Here is a 26,286-nt window from a genome sequence, read left to right on the forward strand (position 1 = left end):
GTAATATCTTCATGAATTTTATTGTTCTGTAGTGCATATGTCCAGCAATTTCAGTAGGAATTGAAAGATAACCAGTAAACAAGAAAGTCACTTTCATTGTTTTTATTAAGAGAAACATGGAGATAAAAATGTTCATTGGTAGTGAAATGGATAGATTGTGTGTTCAAGTCAGTACTGTACAGGAATGAGAACAGTAGTCCAACAAACTATAGCCGTATGTAGCAGCAAAGGAATTATGCAAACATTCTATTGATCAAAGTAAGCCAACACAGAAGGGAATGTTGTATATTATTTTATGCATATGAAACTCCAAAGCAGGAAAAGCTAGAATGAGACCTCAGGACAATGGTTTCTTTTATGGGAAAGGAAGTGGTATTGGAGTCAGTGATGCGTTTCTTAACACGATTGGTGGTTGCATAGGTATACTGACTTTGGGATATTTTAGTGAGTTGTTCATGGCCGCTTGACTCTTCTGTGTATATGGCTCAGTAAAACTCATAGAAAAAGATGTTTTTTCAGTGAGAAGACAATAAATATAACAATTGAAATTCAATACAATGTAGCCCTACTTTTATCTCCTACCAAAAGGTGCCACAGTGCCAAAAAATAAAGTTTCTCCGTCAGCCTCACAAACAGTCCCACCTCTTTGTCCTGCTTGAATTGCAGGCTATTTTACAAACAGCTCCTCCTGTCTCCACACTTAGTAAATGGAAACTGCACAAGTTGTGTGCTTTTCCCCCTTTTACTACTATTTAAAAATTTTCATTTGATGGTATATTATCAATGACGTCTTTAAAATATTTTACTGCTTTCTTCATTTTATTGCTTTTTTTAAAAAACTCATGTGCTAGGCTTTAAGGAGTCTGGCTCATTTTCATTCATTGTATAATTGTTTTTACACTTAAGTTTTTAATGTTTTGTTTCTAGTGTATGCAGAATGCATTCTTTTATATGTATATGTATCCTATTCTCACTTTATTTAGAATTTATTGTGTATGTATGTGCATGATATGTATGTGTGGGGGTGCACATGCCACAGTGCATGTGTGGTGATCAAAGGACAACTTTGTGGGTTCCCAGTCTGTAAATCAGGTTGCCAGGCTTCTGAGGCAAATACTTTTGCTTGCTGAGCTGTCTCACTGGTCCTATACACCACACACTTTAATTTTAATTTTACTGAAAATTACTTTTGAAAAGTTCCAAATACTTGACCTTGTTTTTGTCTTTATCAATATTAAGAATAAATTAAGTTCTGAAAAATGTATATATTTGAAGTAGGGAAGATGTAATTTCTCTGTTCTTCCTCTTGGCCTTTTTAATTGATGGTGTTTATGATTCAGGATAAACTTTAACTTACTGTTAAGTTTTGCATTTTACTTAATCTCAAGAGTTAATCATGTTTGAATTAAAAAACATGTGTTCCTGGGGGGAGGAGTTAGTTGTAGACTTATCCTCAGTTTTGTGGCCTTGTTTACATTCTTTAATTTACTTACTTGAAACTTTATTTACTGAATAAAAACAAAACAAAATAACCCCCCCCCCCCAAAACAGCCTCCCTGTCTGCAAGCTTTATGTTTTTGGGGCAGGTGCCCAATAAATATATAGTTTAATTTTCTGTTTTGAAGGCTAATCGGAGGAGAATAAATCAGACGAAGTGATAGAAAATGTCTGGCAGTAGGTGGGATTGAAGCTGTCTTAGAAACAGAAACATTCTCTGTCTTAAGTCAGAGAAACATCTTAAAGCAGTGCCATTTACTCTGAAAGTTGAAGAATAGGAAGCAATGTAGAATCGAGTGAAGAGTAGTTCAGGCCTAGGCCCTCTGGATAGGTGAGACAGTTGTTTAGCTTGAACTGTTTAGGGGCCCCCAGGCAGTGGGTTTGGGATCCACCCTGGTGCATGAGCTGGCTTTTTTGAGCCCAGTGCCTATGGTGGGACACCTTGTGCAGCCTTAGTGCAGGGGGGAGGGGCTTGGACCTGCCTCAACTGAATGTACCAGGCTCAGCTGACTCTCTATGGGAGACCTTGCCTTGGAGGAGGTGGGAATGGGGGTGGTGGGTTGAGGGGGGGAGGCTGGGGGTAGGAGGAGGTAGGAGAAGGGAATCTGTGGTTGGTGTGTAAAATGAATAGAAAATTTCTTAATAATAATAAAAAAGAGTAGTCCAGGCTTGAGGGTAGCCAATGTCCTGGTGAGGTAAGACATTTATCTTTCAGGGTGGGGGTGGATGTCTTCATGTGCATTTACACATCTGTATGTGCTCATGGGGAGGCTAGAGGTCTTCCTAAGTTACTACATCGTTTTGAGACATGGTCTCTCACTGAACTTCTAGCATACAGATTTGACATGGCTGGCTGGCCAATGAGCCCAGGGTTTCTCCTTTCTCTGTCTCCCAGTATCATGGTTACAGCAACTACCTGCCATGTTCAACATTTTATATAGATGCTGAGGGTCTGAACTTAGGTTCTTATGCTCAAGAATCCAACACTTTATCCACCAAGGCATCCTGGCCCCAAGAACTCCATCTTTAAAAAAAGGTATAATTAATCTTTCCTGAATTCTCCTTCCTTCTTTTCTTCCTTTTTATTTTGTTGTACTTGAGATTGAATATAAAGCCTCATTCATGCTAGGCAAGTACTCTGGGACTGAGGTATATTCCAAGACATTTATTTGATTTTTATTCTGCTATGGCAATTTCACTAAGTTGCTCTGGCCTTTGATTCCTTTTCATCCTGCCTAACCTCCTTAGTAGTTGGTATTTTTATAAATCTGCACCACTAGCTTGTCTACTTAATGCTTTTTTGTCAATATGTGAAATATTTTAAATGTAATCATGAACTAAACAGGTAATTTTTTGTTTACATACTACTTATATTTTACTTAGAACAGAGAAGCAGAAGGACAGATTCAGACTATGAAGAAATTAAATTGCTATAAAGAAAATAAAATGGATAATGTGATAGACCTAGGTGATAACATTGTAGGTAGAACAGCAACAGAATGTTTTCTGAAGTGCTGACAGTGAACAACTTGATAATAGGTGCTCATGAAAATCGTAAGAGAACCTAGGGCTAGGTTTCATTTGGATTGGAACAAAGAGGTAGAAGCCTGTGTAGGATTATGTAGAGTTTTATATGGTATAATAAGCGTAGACATTTTTATTTTTCCCAAGAACAGTGAAAAAATGTATTATGGCATGAGACTTATTTTCTTTAATAAAAATACAAGTTCAGGGCATCAAATAGAATGGAATATTGTTATGAAACAGCTCAATGTGGAGTTGGTACTTGACTCTTTTCCACAATGTTGTCTAAAGATTCTGATTCCTTCTTAGTCTTTAATCCACCTGATATGCTGTTACCTGTATCTATAGTTTCTACCTGTCTATGTTTATGACCATGGAAAGAGGAGAAAATGGCTAGCATTTTTCTTTGAATCAGAACAGTAAGGGGCAGATGTCTTTGTTGGAATGAAGACCATTTAATTCCTTTCCTTAGTTTGATGAATATAATGTTGAGGATTAAGTAAAAGGCTTTTTAAAAAAATGAATCAATATTCTTAAAAGAGAGCTGAGTGTCAGTGAAGTCAAGAAGCCAAGAAAACATTTAAAGGTTATACAGCGGATATAGATGGGATTTCTGATCTCAAAAGTCATATAAAATGCACAACAGAAGTATTTGAGATGGGTTAGAGGATGGAGAGGGTGTGCTTATACATATGCTCAAAAGAAGAATTAGTAATTTTGTTATTGCTTTTAGTACCTACTGCCAATCTGTTTATAGCATGGCATTCGTTCTCAGGTTATTGTGACATATTTATGGGTTGACTCTATTTGGTTACTTTTTTTTTTTTTGGAAGGAACGTTTTAGGATATGTTGCTGGTAGTATTTGTTGAGATTTGTGTGTCTTGGTAAGTTAATTTGGTATAATCTTTGTTTCATTGATTATAATATTTGAATTTATTGACAGATTTTAAAAATATTCAGTGTTTATGTCCTTACTTAGATATCTGATACCTTAGTACTATAAACATGAAAACAGCCATATGTAATCCTATGCACTGACTAAAATGCAGACAAATTATATATTTCTCATGGTTTTGTCACTTAAAGCTGTCACACTGCTCTCTTTATTATATCAGAGAGCACAAGTATCCTTATATACAAAAAGGTTGCTAACTATGCTGGGTTTCCTTTGAAATGTATTTTTGTGTGACTACATTCTTGGTTTTATTGGTTAGGATATGTCACTGAAGTAAAGTCTGCTGTTTAAGAGTCTTACAATTCCAATTTGTTACTAGTTATTTGAATTATATGGATTTGCTTAATGTTTGTCTTAAAAATTGTATATAAATAATGTACAATGGTTTCAAAACAACTAAACAATTTTATAAAACAAAAATTGAAACACCTAAATAAAAATGGATTTTTATTTTTTCTAGTACTTTGTGATGGTTGAGAAATGCTTATGATTTTACATATAATTTCTGAAAGTCTGATCTTAGTCACATGCATATCATTGAAGGAGAAGGCTGGGAGCATGTTGGCCTAGAGACTTAGGAAAATGGATATCCAGATACTATAAGAAATTTGTTTATTTCTCTGAAATATCCTGAAGTTGGGATCTTTTAATATTCCTTAGTGCCTGAAGATGTACTTAGTACCTCTACTATGATTCCTGTAATAATGCTGATACATATCTACACACAGTTGTACAGTCCAGCATCAGCATCTTGAGCCCTGCTAGCCTATATTCTGTCTTTTGTTTGTGACAATGTAGAGAAGTTCAAGAAAATAATTTGCATCAGCAAGTTAATAGTTTTAACTTTGTGTGGGCCTTTTTGTCTGTCCGAGACAAGGTCTTACTATACAACCCTGGCTTGGCTTGCCTGGCTCTCCATGTAGATTCTGCTGGCCATGAATCTGCAACCACCTTCCTGAGTTCTGAGATTGTGGGCATGCACCGCCAAGCCCAGCAACTTTTATGTTTTATGAATTAACATGTTGTATTGTTGGAGTTCTATCCTTACTTAAAATTTATTTCAGTGATTTGAAATGTAGGCTAGTAATTTAGAAGAGTAGTTCTCTCTAGTATGTTGAAGAATCATCTTAAGGTCTGCTAAATGTAAGATGCCTTGAACCCTCCTCAGAGGGATTTTGTCTGGTTCTTTGGAATCCAGTTGGTGAAACTATCTTAAAGGTTACAGAACAAAAGATACAAGCTTTAGGCTTAGTGATTTGTGAAGCAAGATTAAAATAAAATACTATGTTTACACTATTACTGCCTCTATATAGGAACTTGCATTAATTTGGTGTATGACTCTATTATTCACTAAAATATTTTAAGTGATTAGCTTGAAAATTTCTTTTGTATTAATCTGTTTATTTTGTTATTTTCCCCATGCTGCACCCAGTTTTCCTTGGCTTCTTTCAGTAAATGAATATTTACCACGTGTCAGTAATTACTCTGCAGATCTGGAAGAAGTCAAGTATGGAGAAGACATTGATCTTCTAGCCTGGAACTTCTCCTTTCCAAGATTGAGAATCATTTGTAAAACAAGAATAGTCTGCATAACACATGGAGTGGAGAATTCACAAATGCCTACATTTATACTGGTTCCTAAAAGAAATAGGAGTTTGTAATAGGATGAGTCCATTTGCAAAGATGTGGAAATGTTAGAGACTGGTCTTATTAGGGCAGGGTGATGAGTAAATCATAAAAGTAAGATTAATAAGACAGGCTAGGGCCTGGGAATTTTATCTTTTGATTTAATTAATTTTTAGGTTACAATTCAAGAAGAGGGATGAATTTGAGATATTTTAACAGTAGAATTGGTAGGATTTTGATACTCAGTTGGATATGAGATAGGAGGATTTAAATTGTTCAAAATTGTAGGACTCAGGATGACTAATTGGAAAAGTTAAGGAAGATACAGAATCTAAAGAGCAGCCATATTCAGATAAACAAGGACCTTCTAATCTGATGGCATCTTCAGGCCTTATCTTTTCTATAGTCGTCTCAGTCAATGATCACTTCCTCACTTCTTAACGTCTTAAGTCAGGTTTCTATATTTTCTCTTTTTATTCCTATTTAAATAAAACAGTATGGTTTTACAGTCTGCATTACTTCTAACGTATGTAGGCTGCCTGTGACTTAATAATTCTACATTAATTGAAACCAAAGAAATAATAAGTGTTGAATTCAAGGATTTATAAATGAAATCATTCATATATTATTTTATGATAAAATAGGAAATAATTAAATGGATCTAAAACAAGAATTTATTTGACAAATTAAGATATATATTTTTTGTCTTTATTTTATTATTTTATTTTTTTTAATTTAATTTATTTTATTTTACAATACAATTCAGTTCTACATATCAGCCATGGATTCCTTTGTTCTCCCCCCTCCCGCCCCCTCCCCTTCCCCCCAGCCTACCCTCTATTCCCACCTCCTCCAGGGCAAAGCCTCCCCCACGGACTGAGATCAACCTGGTAGACTCAGTCCAGGCAGGGCCAGTCCCCTCCTCCCAGGCCGAGCCAAGCGACCCTGCATAGGCCCCAGGTTTCAAACAGCCAACTCATGCAATGAGCACAGAACCCAGTCCCACTGCCTGGATGCCTCCCAAACAGATCAAGCCAATCGACTATCTCACCCATTCAGAGGGCCTGATCCAGTTGGGGGCCCCTCAGCCATTGGTTCATAGTTCATGTGTTTCCATTTGTTTGGCTATTTGTCCCTGTGCTTTATCCAACCTTGATCTCAACAATTCTTGCTCATATAAACCCTCCTCTTTCTTGCTAATTGGACTCCCGGAGCTCTACCAGGGGCCTGGCCATGGATCTCTGCATCCAGTTCCCTCAGTTATTGGATGGGGTTTCTAGCACGACAATTAGGGTGTTTGGCCATCCCATCACCAAAGTAAGTCAGTTTGGGCTGTCTCTCGACCATTGCCAGCAGTCTGTTGTGGGGGTATCTTTGTGGATTTCTGTGGGCCTCTCTAGCACTTTGCTTCTTCCTATTCCCATGTGGTCTTCATTTACCATGGTTTCCTATTCCTTGTTCTCCCTCTCTGTTGTTGATCCAGCTGGGATCTCCCGCTCCCCCAAGCTCTCTTTCCCTCGACCCTCGCCCTTCATTACCCCCACTTATGTCCAGATTGTTCATGTAAATCTCATTTCTCCGTCATTGGGTGACGCCAGGAAATTATCAAAGTGAGAGCTGAAATCAATAAAATAGAAACAAAGAGAACAATACAAAAAATTAATGAAACAAAGAGTTGGTTCTTTGAGAACATCAACAAGATAGACAAGCCCTTATCCAAACTAACCAAAAGACAGAGAGAGAGAGCATCCAAATCAACAAAATCAGAAATGAAAAGGGGGACATAACAACAGACATTGAGGAAATCCAGAGAATCATCAGGTTATACTTCAAAAACCTCTACTCCACAAAACTGGAAAACCTAAAAGAAATGGATAATTTTCTGGATAGGTACCACATACCTAAGTTAAATCAAGACCAGATAAACTATTTAAATAGTCCAATAACCCCTAAGGAAATAGAAACAGTCATTAAAAGTCTCCCAACCAAAAAAAGCCCAGGACCAGATGGTTTCAGCACAGAATTCTACCAGATCTTCAAAGAAGAGTTAATACCAATACTCTCTAAGATATCTATTTGCTGGATGTAGGTAAGGCTGGCCTCTTAGAATAAAGTGATCCCATGTTTTATAAAAGAAGATTTGAGGTCAATTGGAGGTTCCACTTCATGTGATTCATCAGGGACATAGATTCTTTACACCTTATTTCTCTGTCGTGTTGTACATCTAGGCTCAGCTGTAGACATGTCTATATTTGGCTTTATTGAAATCCTTCTTGTGATGGTCAGTGGTGATGTCATGATGGTTATACCAGAAGGACATTCTCTGCCTTTTTGTTTCTTGACTGTAACATGTGAGGCTGTTGATCACTTTTTTTTTCTAGGTTGCATTTTCTTGTCTGCGTTCATTGTGTCTTTTTCATGTACTTTCCATTCATCTTATGTGTAAAGGTTGGTGTTCTCCAGCATTATGGCTTTGGTCCATTTTCCTTTAAGCTTTACCCATCATGGTCTCACCCAGGGTCACTACCATCTGCCATTTCCTAAACCCAAATCTAGCCCCAAATCTCTTTTTTTTTTGAGCAGATAATTCAAATATATGAACATTCTATAGGAAACTTGGAGCTAACATAATCAAGACTGACACAATTATATTCCTTTCCATAAACCTCTCCCACCTACATTGCTTCTCAATAGACACCTAGAACAGAAGCCAGAAAATCTAGCCATCAATTTTCTAGCTTTCCTCCTCCGATGGGACCCTATTCTTTGTAGATATGTCTCTGGAGTATTATCCTTGGCATTCTCCTCTCTTGTTTCCGTTGCCACAGCCTTACTTCAGCCAAGGTTATTTTGAGAACTTCCTTATGGATCTGTTTCTATTCCAGCTCCTTTCCAATCCTATTTAACAATTAAATTATGCCACTGACTTTTCTTCTGCTGGCATTTGGTGAACAGTGGTTGTATGTTTTAAGTTGTATAACATCTGCCCTAGTGCCAAGTACAATTCAGTTAATAAATTATACTACTACTAATAAATGAGCATTTGTGAATAAAAAAACCCCAAGATTGGTAATTGTACTATTTAAGTAATTATCATTGTAATATCTAAGGAAATCTGGAAGAAAATTAAGTACTGCTTTCACATAAGTAGGAGCAGTGTACTGGAGATAAAAGAAATCTATTTTAGTGTTTTAAATGTTTAACTTAGTACACAGAGAACTCAGAGTCTAAGTCCAGAAATTTATGGTATTTGTTACATATATTAGTACTGTACAAAGAAAGTAAGAACAGACCCTCTGAACAGTTGTGTCAGCTCAACCTCTGCTTCTTTCTCTCTTTCTATGTGTAGCTTTGGAGCCTGTCCTGGATCTCACTGTGTAGACCAGGCTGGACTTGAACTCACAAAGATTCGCCTGGCTCTGCCTCCCAAGTGCTGGGATTAAAGGTGTGCACCACCACCGCCCAGCTAAACCTCTGCTTCTTTAATATGACTGGACTCCTTGGGCCCTGCTGAGGCTTCACATAGCAGAAGGCCTTGGACACCATCCTGTTTTGACCCGTTAGCCCAGCATGTGTACCTGACCCATCTGTTTCATTCTCTTTCTGCTGGTCTTGGTTCTTCTAATGCCATCCTTCATACTCTCCCTCATCTGTCTTCTGAACATAGGTGGATACTTTTATTTTATTGGTTGTGTCTCTTCTGGGACACCTAATAAGAAGGGATGTTTGACTATAGTGCATTTTGCAAAGTAAAGCTATGTAAAGTATTAACTGGATGGCATAGATGATACAGAGAAGGAATTGTGCCCAAGCTTTCAGATTAGTAATAATCTCTCTTCACATGTATTTCTGATAATAACTTAATTTCTGTTAGTTTTATATGCTGCTGAACTCAAGTGGTCAGCTCTAGGTCCCCTTTGTCTTGCATATACCTTTTCCTCTTGCCTTGGAGTGCAGGAATCAGGAGATGTCAGGTGCACCCCAGAAGACAGTAGAGGCCAGTGAATGTTAGGGTTGGAATCCCTATTTTAGCAAGGGCAAAAAGCACAATAAGCCGGGCGGTGGTGGCGCACGCCTTTAATCCCAGCACTCGGGAGGCAGAGCCAGGCGGATCTCTGTGAGTTCGAGGCCAGCCTGGGCTACCAAGTGAGTCCCAGGAAAGGCGCAAAGCTGCACAGAGAAACCCTGTCTCGAAAAACCAAAAAAAAAAAAAAAAAAAAAAAAAAAAAGCACAATAAATCTTTCTTTTTCTGTAGCACTTTAGCACACCCACTCTCCTTGTCACTGAGGTTTGTTCTGTGTATAACTTGCTTATCTGTTTTTTTATCTTAACTGGCAGATTAAAATTTTTCTAAAGTTAAATAATGATAAATAGGAAAAATCCTGTTACTTTTCTGATTTTTCTAGTTCTTTTATATAATTAAAAAAAGGGCCAGTATTGATTTCCTTGCTTTTGTAGGTTGGAATTTTTAGACATTTTACTAGAAGAGCAAAAATTATATTTTCCTTTCCTTTGGAATATAATCTTATGACTTTAAATGTTTTTTAAGTAAAGAATTACTTGAATTTGTTGCCAGTATTATATATAAACTTTAAAAGAAAAGCCAAACTATGTGGTCATGTCACAATTAAGAATATTTTTTTTAGCAGATAGTAGTAATATGATAAAATATACATTTTTAAGCCTAACTTCTCTTCTCAAGTTCACACATGATAAATTAAGTTTAAAAAGGCATCACATACAAAACTTTTTTCATATGTGTGTGTGTGTGTGTCTGTGTGTGTGTGTCAGCTCATGGTTGACCTTGGGAATTTTCCCTTGAGTACTCTACCTTACTAACTGGGGCAAGGTCTTTCAACTGAACCTAGAACTTGCCTATACAGCCAGTTTGGCTAGCCAGCTTGCTTGGAGTCTCTTGTCTCGGTCTTCTAAAGACTGGAATTACATTCAGCGTTTCCATAGTTTCTGGGGATCTGAAATTTGGTCCTTACACTTGTGTGGCAAAGCACTTTAATCACTAATACATCTCCCCATCCCTGGAGTGTGTTTTTATTTATAGAATTTGTGCCTTAAAAAAATGTCCTTATGAGGCTGATCTTGACCATGAGGCATGATTGACGAAGCACATTGCTTCTAGAATCAGACTTACTGGACTCAAATGTCTCTTGGCTCTGTCAGTTTTATGACCAGGGTAAGTTTTTTTTTTTTTTTTTTTGTTTTTTTGTTTTTCGAGACAGGGTTTCTCTGTGTAGTTTTGCGCCTTTCCTGGAACTCACTTGGTAGTCCAGGCTGGCCTCGAACTCACAGAGATCTGCCTGGCTCTGCCTCCCGAGTGCTGGGATTAAAGGCGTGCGCCACCACCGCCCGGCACCCAGGGTAAGTTTTTAAATCTCCCTGTACCTCAATTTCATTAAGTACCTTAGGGTAGTTACAACAACTACAAATACTAGTGTAGAAAAGCAGGACGTGTGTGTGTGTGTGTGTGTGTGTGTGTGTGTGTGTGTGTGTGTGTGTGTGTGTGTGTATGTATGCAGATGAAGATGCACATGTGCTATAGCCCACATGTGGATGTGAAAAGACAGCCTTTGGTGTTGATTCTTACCTTCTATTTTGTTTGAGACATTGTCTCTCCTGTTTACTGCTGTGTATAACAGGCTAACTGGAAATTCTCCTGCCTCTTACACCCATCCCCTATAGAGGATTCTGAGATTATGGATGTTTATGCTACTGTGTCTGGCTTTTATATGGGCTCTGGGGATCTCAACTCAGGTCATCGTGCTTGTATGTCAAGGGCTTTACTTACTGAGCCATCTCTGTAGCTGTTCTTTTAGCTTTTAACTTTAATGTGTCATGGAAGGACTCTTTTATGGTCATGTCTACTTCATATTCTATTTCTAAATGCCTATTGTGGTTGGTTGTCTACATCTCTAGCTTTAGGAAACTTTCTACCATAATTTCATTGGACAGATGTTCTATGATGTTAGTTAAACCTTAACTCCTTGAATTCCATAGATTTTTATTTTTGCTGTCTCTGTGATACCCAGGATTTATTGGACTTTGTGTTCTTGCTTTTCTCTTCCATTTTCATTTCTGATGTTTGAATATACTGTTTCATTGACTTTGTTCATTTGTCCTTCATCCTTTATAATATTTCTTCTGCAAGTTCAAGTCTATTGATCATACTTTACATCTTGTGTTTTGATTCGTTGAAATTTTCATTTCCAATGTTTACATTTTTAGTTTGTTTTAAAAAATCATGATTTCTTCCATGTTGCTGATCTTTTCATTTGCATTGCTGATTTCTTTATCCATTTTGCCAGTATTTCTTAGATTTTTCTGACTTTTAGTTTTGAGTCCTGGATTGGATTCACCTGCAGTTTAATTCTCTTTACAGTCATAGATCATTCTTACCAGAAGATTTTTTATTTCTTCTTCTGGTGATCCATCTCTTTCAGATATTTGGAGGTAGTATTTTAAGGGGTTATGATATTTTGGAGGAGTTTTGTTGTCTTAAACTTTTCATGTTTCTGTTTTGAGATTTGCACATATGTTGATTTTGAGAGCTCTTCTGGCTTTATTGGGGATGTTCTTATTGAGCAGTTTAATCATGGAGGTTCTGTCTCTAGTACTACCAATAGTAGAAAGACTGTTATTGCAACAACATCGAAATGAAATTTAGAAATAGTCTTAAATTAAATGGAAAACCTACCACAAAGTTAAAAATTACTTAGGGTATTAATTGAATGGTATAAAGGAAGGAGGCAGGGAATGGGAGAAATAGAGAAGCAAGATTAAATAATAGAAGAGTGAAGAATATTATTAGGGGAAGTGAGAAGAGAAAGATGAAAATAATTTTAAAAGGCAAAGGAAAAAAAGAAAAAAGATAATTCCTGGAGCTAGAGAGACCTCAGTAATTAAGGACACTTGCTGCTTTTCACAGAGGACCTGAATCTAGTTCTCAGCACTCACTTTGGGTGGCTTATAACCAACTGTAACTCCAGTTGCAGGAGACCAGAGGCTCTTTTCTGGTTTCAGGGTACTCACAAACACATTCAGTGAACACAGACACATACACATAAACATGAATTAAGTATTTACTAAAGAATATTTTCCACCAATGAAAAAGTTCAAAAACAAAATTGGCCAAATTTAATAAGGGGAATAAAAATAAAAATAATAATTAAGAAAACAAACCAAAAAACTAATGAGGTCATAGTTCTTAGAGGATAAACTTATATTGTCATTTTAATCAGCCAGCATAATTCCTAAATACATTCTAAATATTTATCCTTAAACCTACTGACAGGTGTAGCTCTCACCCCCTCATCAAAGAAATTTCTCTTTGTAACAGACTGAGACCACCACAGAAAACTCAAATTAGTCAAAGTGCAGAAAACAACTGATCATAGGGTGCCCATCCCCACTGGATACATCTACACCATGACCCCCCCCCCCCCCCCACATCACAGGCCAAAGGAACATCCTGGAAGAGGGGTCAGAAAGACTGTAAGAGTGAGAGGACCAGGATGTGTTCTGTGAGATTGGGTCTCCTAAAAATGACAGAAGCTTCACCCATGATACCACAACAATATGAGTGCCTAAACAAGTACAATACCAACAGACATGCTAACATAGAGGGGAAAATCTCATGGGGTACTACCCCTAAATCCAGAACTATAGACTGTTGTGTGATATTTTGATTGCATTCTCACAGTGGAGCTTGCCGTAGCTAAGCTAGGCAGTAGCTGACCAAAATTAACCTTGGATGTTTTGGAGGACTGAGGACAGAAAGGAGACAGGAAGTAGTAAGGTAGGACTTAGAGAGCATCTCAGGCCTTTTGGATGGAGAAACAGAAGAAATTGAAGGTCATTGGTTGCTTCTCTGCTACTTCTTACCCTGATATTTGGCTCCCAATTTTTTATTGATAAAGAATAATTAGATAAACGCATCAACAGACAACTAAGGACTGCTGAGAGTTGGAAAAATAGTCTTTCTCAGGGTTGAGTCCCCTAATTGGTTATTTAGTTCCACGTGGTCAGCCCTGATATCATATAAATACACAGAAGTGAATTGCGGAATCCCTAAGAGAAGAACAGGACTGGTGAAAATAAACTCAGACTAGAAATTGGAGCAAGTCTAGGAAGACAATTCAGAAGATCTCCGGTTGTAATGCAATAAACAATACACTGGCCATTGATTTCATTATCATTTAGCTCCAGTTTGCTCTTGTTACCCTTACATCTATTCTTATTTATATAATACTCATGGTCAATGTATCAGGCTAGCACTGTTACCTACTGTTTACATGTTTTAGTGTTTCTCTGTCTCACTGTCTTCTTTCATTTTCTTTTCTTTACACGTACTTTCCCTTCTTACTGTTACTTTTTGCCTAAAGCCCAGAAGCTAGTATGGATTGTGATACCTGAGTGCATATCTTCACTCCTCTCTTTTTAGTCTACTGTCTCTCATATCCCCCATACCCCATCTAGTATCTCCTGTGTCTTCTTCCTCTATTTCCTGTCTAGCAATCTAACACTAATCACTAATCTCACCATGATTGCTTCCTTCTTTTTTCTTTTCCTTTCTATTCATACCCAATAATGAACAGATTAGTGTATATTATACTATTGAGGTCTCCTTTTTCTGTAAAATAATTGTTACTTAAAAAGTGTTCGTTTTGTATCAGCTACTGCCCTGTTATCAGAGTGAGTTAACCTTTTTTAGTGGCTTTTCCTGCAGACAGTATTCAGTCCATGGCGTGGACTAGGAAAATAGTTTGATGCTTGGAACACCAATCAGTTGGATAAAAGCATTACCACTGGTGTACTATAACCTAATCTCTTCTGAACACTGCAAATACCTCTACAGAAATAAGAGGGCCAACCCTAAGTAAAGCAAGAACAACAAAATGCTTAACCAACAATCTAACCCCAGATGGCAGAAAAAGACAAGCAACAAGAAAAATCAAGACAACTCATTTCCTCCAGAAATGATCAATCTCATAATAATAGTCCCTGATGAAAATGACTTAGGTGAAATTCCTGATGCAGGATTAAAAAGAATGATTATAAATATGTTCCAACAACCCAAAGGAAGCACAAATGAATTCTAAGAGAACACAAACAGCTGAATGAAATGAGAAAGTCAGTTGAAGATATGAAAATAAGATTGTGTAAAAAGAAGTTACTGAAGAAAAACTGACAACTGAAGTGGTTATAGAAATGTGATAGAAATGAGAAGAAAACATAGTAGGTCAAATAAAAAATTCAGCAGAAAGCTTTATCAATAGAAGGATCATATGGAGAATTTCAGACCTTGAAGACAAAGTAAAAGAACTAGATCATTCAGTCAAGATCAATGATAAATTTAAAAAAATGAATGGAACATTAAAGAACTTGGGGACATCATAAAAAAGCAAAATTTATGAATTATGGGCATATAGAATAAGAATTTCATACCAAAGGCACATAAAATCTTTTTAATAAATCATAGAAAATAAGTCCAAAATTTAAGTAAAGAGAACTCCATCCAAATATTAAGGCATACAAATAGATGGGATCAGAAAAGAAAGAAAGTCCCTCTATCATATCATAGTTAAGATACTGAAAATGCAGATTAGTGTGAACTGAAAGCTGCAAGAGAGAAGGGCTGGGCACATAATAAGGCAGGAATAAGAATCACTTCTGATTTTTCAGTCAAAACTTTGAAACTAAGAAGGACTTGGAAAGACTTCTGAAAGGTGATAACTGCCAACCCAGCTTAATATGCCCAGCACACTGATCTGTCTTGATTGAAGGAGAAAGAAAAACTTTCCATGATAAGATCAGGCCAAAGGAATTTATGATCACCAAGGAAGTCCTACAAAGTATGTTGGAGTAAATACTTTAGATTGAGGAGAAAAATAAATATATCCAGGAGGCTACTGAGGGGAAAATAAATGAGGCTAACACATTTGCTAACTAAAAGACGACTATGAAAACATCAAACACAACAAAATGACAAGAATTAATACCATTCCATAGTAACTCTGAATATTAATGATTTCAATTTGTAGCTAGAGTTTTTCTGGTCCTGCCTGGCCCATGGTCAGGGCAAATATCTCTCATCTGCTAGTCCCGAAGTGGCTCAGACCCAACCAAGTAAACACACAGAGACTTATATTTCTTATAAACTGTATGGCCATGGCAGGCTTCTTGTTATCTAGTTCTTCTATCTTAAATCAACCCATTTCTATTCATCTGTATGTTGCCACGTGGCTCGTGGCTTACCGGTATCTTAACATCTTGCTTGTCATGGTGGCAGCTGGCAGCGTCTCTCTGCCTTAGCCTTCCACTTCCCAGAATTCTCCTCTCTCCTTGTCCCGCCTATACTTCCTGCCTGGCTATTGGCCAATCAGTATTTTATTTATTAACCAATCAGAGCAACATATGTAACATACAGAACATCCCACAGCAGCAGTTCACTTATCAAAGGACATAAACCAGAAGATTGTATTAGAAAGCAGAGTCTTTCTTTTTACTGTCTCCAAGATATACACTTCTTTCCATCAAAACAGCATCTTAGGTTAAAAGGATGGGATAAAAACAAGTCTTCCAAGGAAATGAGACCAAAAAGCACATGAACAGTGCTATCCTGATATCTCTTAAAATTGAATTCAACCCAGATTTTATCACTTCATACTGATCAAGGAACAATCTGCCAAGTGGATATAATTCTAAACATAAACACACTGAGCACAGGTTCATCCAGTTTCATAAAACACGTTCTACTAGATAACAAGACATGCATTCATTCATATATAGTAATAGTGACTTAATACTCTACTGTCACCAATTAGATCAACCAGACCCCTCCCCCTAAACAACCAACAAACAAACCCAAACAAACAAACAAGCAAACGAGCATTAAATGACATCAAGGATCAAATGACATCAGGCATCTACAGAAAAGTCTACCCAAACTCTAAAGAATACACATTCTTCTCAGAAATCCATAGAACTTTCTCTAGAGTATATCACATATTAGGACACAAATCAAATATCAACAAGTATAGAAAAATTGGAATAATGTTTATTATTTTTATCAGACCACAGTGGAGTAAGGCTAGAAATCAACTGTAAGAGGAACTATAGAAATGTACAGACTCATGGGACTAAACGACACCTTGATAAATGATGGGTGAATCATTGAAGAAATAAGCAATTAAAAGATTCCAAGAATTAAATGAAAATGAAAATGCAGTATATAAATCTTGTAGGATACAATGAAGGCAGTCTAAGAGGGAAGTTTGTGGCTTTCAGTACAATCAAGTGCCTGGAGAGGTGGCTCTACAGTTACAAGTGCTTGCTGTTCCTGAAGGGGACCAGACTTTGGTTTCTAGCAGGTTACAACCACCAGCAACTCTAGTTCCAGGAGATCAGGTGCCCTCTTCTGACCTCTGTAGGCACCCCTTATACATACAAATAATAGAATTAGTAAAATGAATCTTAAAAAAAATAAGAGTTCTCAAATAATCTGATGATGTGCCTCAAGACATTGGAAAAACAAAAACTTAGTAAAATTAACGCAAAGACAAAAGAGAAGCTACAAATTAATGATATTAGAAACAGACGTGTATTATCACAACAGTTATCAAGAAATTCAGGCAGGAGTTCAAAATTTATACCATTAAATTGGAAAATCTAAAATGAATGTTTTTTATAGATTCATATAACGTACTAAGAATAAATTAAGATGCAGTAAACAAACACATCTATAACAAGTAATGAAATTGATGCAGCAATTAAAAATCTCCCAACTAAAGACTGTTCCTGGCCAGATGTATTTTGCACAGAATTCTACCAGACCTTTAAAGCAATACTTCACAAATTATTCCATAGAAATAGAAATTGAAGGAGCATTTCCAACCTTTTAAGAAACTGTCATTATCTTTATGTTAAAACCAGGTAAAGACACAACAACAACAACAAAATTATAGACTGGAACATATATGCAAAGTTTCTTAATATAATACTTGCAAACCGAATGCAGTAACGCATCAAAACAACATGATCAAATTGGCTTCATACTGGATACAATCATTTACAACTTATGGAAGTCAATATATATGATTTTCATAGAAGTGAACTCAGGAAAAAAAATCACATGATCATCTCTGTAGATGCAGAAAGACAGACTCCAATACCTCTTCGTAATGAAAGACCTGGAGAAACTAGAAATGGAGAGACTTTAACTTCACTTAGTAAATGACAAACTGATAGCAATCATGCAAAATGGAGAAGAACTCCAAACAGTCCCACTAACATCACTAATGAGATGCCCATTCCCCCATCCCTATTCAATATAATGCTTTCAGTCTTAGCTAGAACACTAAGAAGGAAGTAAAATAGACACAGATAGGAGAGGAAGAAGTCAAGGATCCAGATTGGCAGAAGCTATGATTCTATCCATGAGAGAATTGTGCCAGTTTTTAATTTTAGGCAGACTTTATACATTTTTTTCAATATAGCCTTTAAAATCTCTAAAATTGACAACTTTTTCCTGGGTTGCATTTTTCCTGTCCAGGTGATTGACAAGTCAGTTTGGATTGTCCCTTACAAGGGTGAGGGGAGGAATGGACACAACATGATACAATATATATCCTTGTTTTTTTGTGGTTTTTGTTTGTTTGTTTTTCACAAAAACCTCTTGATATATAGTGATCTTGTAAAGTTTGGGGCTCTTGGAACCAAGTTTAAATGGCTATTAATGCCATTCTGTGCACCTCAAAATGTCACATTTCCTCCAACAGCCAGAGATAGGACTCAAGCCCCATTCCATTCCTCTGACCAGTACTTAGAGTCCTGCATTTTTCAGTCATTGGTTTGATACGCCATTGATTTTGAAGGAGGTGTCCAACCTTAATGTCCTCAAATCCTGCCATTATTTAGCAACTTAAGAGCATCACTACAAATGTAGTGGTGCATACAAAATATTCCGTGAAGAAATAGGGGCTTAATTTTATAGACCCATTTCTTAAAAGTGGCGAATAGCTTATAAGTCTACTTATAAGTCACCTCCCAAATACAAATAAATTTTGTTTTCTTTGTGAAATCCTTGCTAATTTAATACCCAATGGAGTTCTGTCATTTAGCTTCAGTGAAGAGTCTTGTAATTTATAGATTTTCACTGATGCTGATACTTAGGATGGTCTGCAGAAACCATCAGGTTTTTTTTTTTTTTTTGTAGTCCAGAGAACTTTAACTGGAAAGCTGGGTTTTTAAATTTAAAAGTCCTAAGAGCAATAACTGATGGGATGTGAAACTCAGGGTCTTGCTGTATTAGGAATCTCAATTGAATTGTCTGCATCGGATTAGCCTATGGGCATGTCTTTGGGGGTATTTTTTTTTTTTTTTTGATTGCTGATTGATGTGGGAGGGCCCAGCCCACTGTAAATAGTGTGACTCCTGGGCAGGGGTCCCAGGCTGTTTAATAAAGCAGCTGAGCAATTCAGAGAAAGCAAGCCTTAATCAGTGTTCCTCCATAGTCTCTGCTTCAGTCCCTGTGTCGTGTGTCCCCCTCCCCGCCCCCCCCCCCCCCCCCCCCCCCCCGTCCCCCCCCCCCGTCCCCGTCCCCATCCCCCCCCCCCCCCCCCCCTGCCAGTTTCTGCTTTGAGTTCCTGTCCTGACTTTTCCAGTTGGTGGCCTGTAAGTGTAAGAGAAAGTAAAACCTTTCCTCTTACAGTTTGGTTTTGGTCATGGTGTTTATCACAGCAAGAGAGAAACCAAACTAGGACAGCCCCAAAGACAATTTAGGTACTTCAAAACCTATCACTTCTTATCTCCCAAATACTTTGAAATTACATGCTCATCTGCGAGTGTTTTAGTGAGTGGATAGGAGTGAAATCAATCCACGTGAGTCTATTAAATGGGTAACAGAATTTATTAAGATATAAATTGAGGAAATACACTCATGAATACAGAAGGGTGTAGACAGCTGAAGTTGTCCTCTGATCAGACCAGGAGTGAATCCACCTCGAAGGCAGGAGTAGGGAGAAGGGGCATGTGACCCTTCTCCAACTCCTTATAAGAGGTCACATACAATGGCAGGAAGCACTGCCCCCTTTGGGCTGTATAGCCCAAGGTCATGGGTGGAGCAAATACCTCTACAGGATAGCATTATAGTTCTTCATAAAGGATGTACATATTTCATAAATACTTAAGATTAAATTTATAAATATTTTCTTAAAATATGATAAGAGTATTTTTATGCATAATCTTTATGTACTTTAAGACATTTATTCATGTTAAGTGGGTTTACTTTGTCTTAAAATGGCAATTGAAATAAGTAGTATAAGTATGTAACAATGTGTCAGGTTTTAGAACAGCTTGCTGGCTCTGTCTGTTGGATGGAGCTATTTTCTTGCATAGTAACATTGTCTTGTAGGGCAAAAGGTTAAATACAATGTGGAAAGGAAAGAGCATTTTCACAAATTCAGATCTTCTCCTTGAGGTGCCCTATTGTGAGGGACATCTTTTTAAATGTAGCAAAGAGTTGAACCTATATGGTTAAATAAATGTTTCGAAGGGTTCTTTTAAATAACTGGAAAAAGTGGAAATGAGCTCCTTCATTGTCAAATGTGTTTTCTTTCTGTAGCTGCCTTATGAATATAATAGAATGTAATTTCACCTTCAAATGATATCAAAATTGATAATGTTAAATTTTTTTTAATGACCAAAGACATTGCCCATCGTTGCTCAAAAATCCCAACTGACCACTGGTCTAGCCAGTTCACTTATATTGAAAATAGAATATAAATAGAGAACAAACGACACACTTGGTACTTAAACATATTTGAAATTTTTTGTTTGTAGTTCTGTGATTCATATTGGCTCTTATAGTTGTCCTGATTAGAAAGCAGTTGGTTAGTGCTGGGAGAGATGGCTTAGTGAGTAAAAGCTCCTGTCATTCAAACATGAGGCCCTGAGTTTGAATCCCCAGGACTCACATAAAATAGCCGGATGTGTTTGAGTTCCTGTGAGCCCAGTGCTCCTATGGGAAAATGTGAGCAGTGATAGGAGGATCTCCAGAAGTTGAGGTCCAGCCAGCTTGGCACATGAAGTGGTAGTAGGACCCTGTTCCAAAACAACGTGAAGGTGAGAACAGACACTTAAGGTGGTCCTGTGATCTCCACACTTGCACCATGGAATGGCAATGCACCCCCTTAGCATGAGCACACACATGCATATACACAAAAAGATGTTGATTAAATTGGGACTATTACTGATAATATGCATCTCCTTTTATTACAGAAGAAAATTCTCAGGAAACACCACAAATGAAGAAAAGTTTGAGTGAAAAGGTTTCTCTCTACAGAGGTGACATCACATTGCTAGAGGTGGATGCAATAGTCAATGCGGGTGAGTGGTTCACTTTCCTGTATTTACTTTGCTATGCCTTTATGATTTCAAAACATTTTCTATACTGTATGGGTATAGAAATGCCTTAAATCTTTTTCTTCGATTAAAAACATTGAGGATTTGTTTTATATATCCAATTAAGAGTCTTGGACTATTGGAGAAGTAACAAACTATTTTAAAGAGTTCTTCAGAAAGAATTTTAGTAGTTTTATGAATACTAGTTTCATGCTTGAGTTAATGAGAAGTAGTAATTCAGCTAGCTTTTTCTTTCTTTTGAATAAGTTCTAAAGATACAATTAGATTATATCAGCCAAAAGGGAAATGTGGAGAAATTCTCTGATTTCAAATCCTCACTTGTTTGTGAGTTTTCATTTTTATTATAAAATGCATTTTACTTGCATATTTTAGTGTATAATTTTCTTCTTTGAATATTGAAGGAATTTGACAGCATGTTATTTATGTTGTTCTTGTCTCATATGTTTTCTTGTGTTAAATATCAAAAGGATGTAACAATTGTGATTCTATAAGGATAAATATTAATGAGAGAATTATGATTTGTGCTTTAGAAAGTTAAACCCCCTTTGTAGGTTGAAAGTGTCAAATGAAAGTAGGTCTAGACTTAGGCAAAGGCAGTCTTTAATCTCGGACTCTTTAATGGAAGAGGATGGTGGCCCTGGAGAACTGAAGAGAATTGAAGTAGGAAGAACTATTTGACCCAGAAGATCTTTAAGTGTCTAAAAAGGGCTTTCTTTTACAGGAAGATGTAAAAAAAAAAGTACAGAAAGATTTGGGGAATGGAATGATGGGATTAGACAGGTGGCTCCTTGAAGGAGCCATTAAAGAGTGGTGCTTTTTCAATAATCACAGTGGTTCAAAATTCAGCGGTTTAGAGCAAGGAGAGATGATGGACTTAAGTTTGGTGAAGTCCATAAGCCAGACTTAATCTGGGTAAATGGAGACAGAAAGTTCAGGTATAAGATAACAGAATAGGAATTTGGACTGTCTCTGTCAGCCTTAGCAGAGGCTACAAGATGTCACCTGTGAGTTTTCTGTAAGCCAAGAGGAAGAATGCTGATTTACAGTTAACAGTCTCTCAGAACTCAAAAGAGTGGGTGGGCCTTCTTGACTGCCATTGTTTTCCAGAAGTGCAGGGTTCAGGTAAGTTCCGTGTTGTCTCAAGGTTACCTCGGGTGATATAAATTCACACAGGGTGGTAGGAAAAAGCCTTGGAGGTGAACAGAGTAAGAACTGGAAGACCCTTACTCAGCACATGGCAGGGTTCTTGGGGTCTGGCATGAAGGCTGGAAGTCTTGTGAGCGTGCTCTTCCTTCAGAGTTGGGTGTCAGTTGCTTTGTAAAGTACAAGCTTCGCTATAACCTGGCTCAGTTTTCTTTTTCTTCTTATGCCTCTTTGCTTCCTTTCTCCTCTGATGCTTCTCTTGCCTTTTTGAGATGTCATTTCCTGTTCCAAAAGGAGTGTGGATTGTTTAATCACTACCCAATCTAGCTGCCTTTTTTTTGGTTTGATTTTTATCTGTCACCTCACAGGCTCAGATCTTCCTTATATGTAGACCTCATAGGTTGTTTTTTTGTGGCCCTCAGTTTCAAGCAGTTTTCCTTTTGTTTATAGGGCCAGGGCCTATGGAGCAATTGGGGTCTTGGAAAGTATCTCATGAACACTGGTACAGAATTTGGGTTAGCTATCCCTGTGGTTAGTGAGTGAGTAATGATTTACTATGCCAGAATTTCTATAAATGTATGAACTTTAATTATAAAATATTTAAGATTTAAACGTTTTTATAAATGTACCACCAACATTCCAGTATGTTTTTGAAATTTTTAGCCAATGATTCTAGTTGCTTCTTTTTCTCCTTGTTAATATAACATTGAATTTACCTTGTTCACTTGATAGTAACAATAACTTTTCTTGGATTCTGTTAACTGTGTTTGTTCTTCTCCATGAAACACATAATGGTACCCTTTTTATTTATTCTTTCACTACCCAAAGCAATATCTTGACCTTACAATTTTAAGAGATGTTTGGGACTGCTACCTGGGGCCATGTTGGTGTCCAAGGGCCACACTGCTGTGGGGCTGTGCAGATCTGGGGCCATGGAGACAACTGGGTCCAGGCTGCTGTCTAGGACCATGTCTGGGTCTGTGGTCCTGCCACAACCAGAGTCTGTGTTGATGTCCCTGGCCCATGTTGCCACTAAAGGCCATACGAATGCCCAGTGTCTAGGCCACAACCTGTTACAATGTTGGTGTGCATGTGCTGTGCTGCCAGTAGGGCTTTGCCAATTTGAGTGGCCAGAACCATCACCTGGGGCCAAGGTATCATCTGGGCCAGGGCTGCTGCCAAGGGCCATGTCTGGGTCCATAGCCCTACAGCAGCCAGGATCTCAGTTGATATCTGTGGCTCCTGTTACCACCAGGGGCTGTGTGGATGACTAGGGTCTGGTCAGCCACCTGAGACCATGCTGGTGTCTGAAGATCATGCTGCTGTTGAGGCCATACTAATCTGGGTGGCCTGTGCTGCCACTTGGGGCCATGGTGGCATCAGGGCCTGAGCTGCTGCCGAGGGCCATGTCTGGGTCCATGGTCCTGCTGCAGCTGGGGTCTGTGATGATACCCATGGCCTGTGTTATCACAGAGGGTCATTGGAAGCATGCTATGCTGAGGTAGCCCCACTCTTCACTGGCCCTGGGATTGCTGGCCCTGCCCCTTGCTGTATACTATAGCAGGAGAGCTGGCCCTTCAGACTCAGGACAGATGCTCCCACCTCTCACCATAGGCATGCACCTCATCTGGGCAGCACACTAGTGCTGACCCTGTGGTCAGGGACTTAGGTGAGCTTAACCTGAGGGTGTGAGAGAAAGAGAGCTGACCCTCCCCACTTCTCTGTCATCTGCCATGTGGTGGCATAGGTGAGGGAAAGATGCCCTTTCTTCTCTGTCCCTTGATACATACAACAGGCAAAGAGAGCTGGCCCTGGGGTCACGGGAGTGAGAGAACTAGCCCTGACCATTACCCACTGCAGCACACAGGAGAGTGTGCCTTGCACACACTAGAGCTGACCCTGTTGTCAGGAGTGCAGGTGAGCCAGCCCTAAGGGTGTGAGAGCAGGAAAGTTGACTCCGTCTCCCCACACCCCTCATATACCCCCTACAGCAACTGGGAGTGAGGGTCCTGCACCTTGCCTGGGCAAAACAGTAGAGATGGCCCTGGTGGTGTTAAGTGTGGGTGAGCCACATCTGAGGATCTGAGAGCAGGAAAACTGGCCCTGCTCCTTGCTGCAGGCTGCATTGGGTGAGCTAGCCAAGGCAGGGCTGGAGAGCTCACCCTGGTGGTGAGGATGAGAGAGAGCTGGTGGGCTGTCCAACCCAGCTACCACCCGGGCCCAGAACCAGGGCTATGAGTTAGCCTACCCCAACATCCACCATATCTATGAACTGTTGGAACATGTGAAGGGGATGAACCTATAGATCCAAAACAGCAGGATCTCCATGACTCAGGACAACGATAGAGAGCCAGAGTAAGCCAGAGGCATTGAGCCAGACCAATGACTAATACTAGCCAACACTTGCAAGTGACAATGAATGGACTAAAGGGTAAACTGTGTGGCTCAATGCGCCACACTACAGCTTCCACAGTGAGATTCTTTTCCTCCTTTTTGTTTTTGTTTTGTTTTTTTCTTTTACATTTTGTTTTGTTTTGGGGGGAGGTTACAAGGCAGATGACAGATTTGAGGGGATGGGAAGAAAAGTGGAGTCAGAATGCATGATGTGAAATCCATGAAGAATCAGTAAAAGTTAAAAAAAAATCATAAAATAGAGATATTCAAACTGTATATGTGTTAAATTGAACTTTATATAATTGAATTTATCATGCCTATAATAACATGTTCTGCACTGGGAACTTGTTACAGTGAAGCAGTTTGGCTTTGGTTTTAAAAATCATTTATTTAATAAATCAATAAAAATATTTATTGGGTAATTTTTATTGACATAAAATAAAGTATTGTTAGAAAAACCTCCTTAAGTCACTATTTTGCTTCTTCTTTGTTTTATTTTGCCTTTCCCTGTGTGTGCAATTTTCTCATAGATGTTGCATAGTGTACATGAGTATGATGAGTTAATCTGAAGATGAGAATCAACTTTTATACCCTTCCACCTCGCTGGCTGTGATGATTGTAATTTGGCTGTGTTCACTGGGCTGGCTCCTCAGGTATTTCCTGGGTGGATGGGAAAGAAATACCAAATGTACAGGTAACGGCTCTATTTACAGCTCTCTGCTGTGCCGTTTGTTGGCCTGGTATGAAAAGAGAGGCACAGCTGTTAGCTTTCAGGTATACAAGGAAACATGGCAGGAAATTCCAGAGCCACCTCCAGCAAGAGGCAGCACTTGCAATCAATATGGCAAAGCTGCCCTGCCATCGCTTTCTGCCTGACTGCCAAAGTTCTTTCATGACCACATTAGTATATTGAAACCAGTGATCTTTATAGTTCTGAATGGAAGGATTCAATATTTTTTTTTTTTTTTTTTTTTTTTTTTTTTGGTTTTTCGAGACAGGGTTTCTCTGTGTAGCTTTGCGCCTTTCCTGGAACTCACTTGGTAGCCCAGGCTGGCCTCGAACTCACAGAGATCCGCCTGGCTCTGCCTCCCGAGTGCTGGGATTAAAGGCGTGCGCCACCACCGCCCGGCTGGATTCAATATTTTAAAGTGCTTAATCAAGTATTTGTTGAAATTCCCTTACATGTTACCCAAGAGAAGCCTCTTCTTTATTCTTCCTTCTAGGAAGTTGCACTTATGTGTGTGTTTTAACAAAAGAAGTTGTAATAGATATAATGTTAGCTGGCAGGGAAATAGCACACATTCAGAATCAGGCAGATAGCCGGGCGGTGGTGGTGCATACCTTTAATCCCAGCACTTGGGAGGCAGAGGCAGGCGGATCTCTGTGAGTTCGAGGCCAGCCTGGTCTACAGAGCGAGTTCTAGGAAAGGAGCAAAGCTACACAGAGAAACCCTGTCTTGAAAAACAAAACAAAACAACAACAACAAAAAAGAATCGGGCAGATATAGGTTCCATGTCAGGCTCTTATACTTAGACTGTTTTATTTTTAAATTTTATTTTAAGTAATTATAGTAAATTGTAGGAAAAGAAAGAGTTCTATGTAACCTTTTGCAAGCCTCCAGTAATGACAGTATCATGTAACCTGTAGTATAATATGAGACCTAGGAAATTGCTATTTATATATTCTTGGCAGTATTGATAGAAATAGGTT

General features: G+C 38.3%; 1 protein-coding gene across 8 annotated transcripts in view; it reads left to right on the forward strand.

Moving 5' to 3' along the window:
- The window catches only part of Macrod2 (mono-ADP ribosylhydrolase 2), a 1,966,896-nt gene that overhangs the window by 36,278 nt on the left and 1,904,332 nt on the right, over positions 1-26,286 (forward strand). For 7 of the 8 annotated variants that reach the window (XM_052726013.1, XM_052726014.1, XM_052726015.1 and 4 more), the window contains exon 3: positions 20,896-21,003. The exons of the other annotated variant lie outside the window; for it this stretch is intronic. In XM_052726013.1, the coding sequence (XP_052581973.1) occupies positions 20,896-21,003 (108 nt within the window). The remainder of the gene's footprint in view (positions 1-20,895; positions 21,004-26,286) is intronic. 8 annotated transcript variants of the gene reach the window in all.

This window comes from Peromyscus californicus, unplaced genomic scaffold (genome assembly GCF_007827085.1).
Source record: "Peromyscus californicus insignis strain IS unplaced genomic scaffold, ASM782708v3 Scaffold_7__1_contigs__length_154581171, whole genome shotgun sequence".
Lineage (NCBI taxonomy): Eukaryota > Metazoa > Chordata > Mammalia > Rodentia > Cricetidae > Peromyscus > Peromyscus californicus.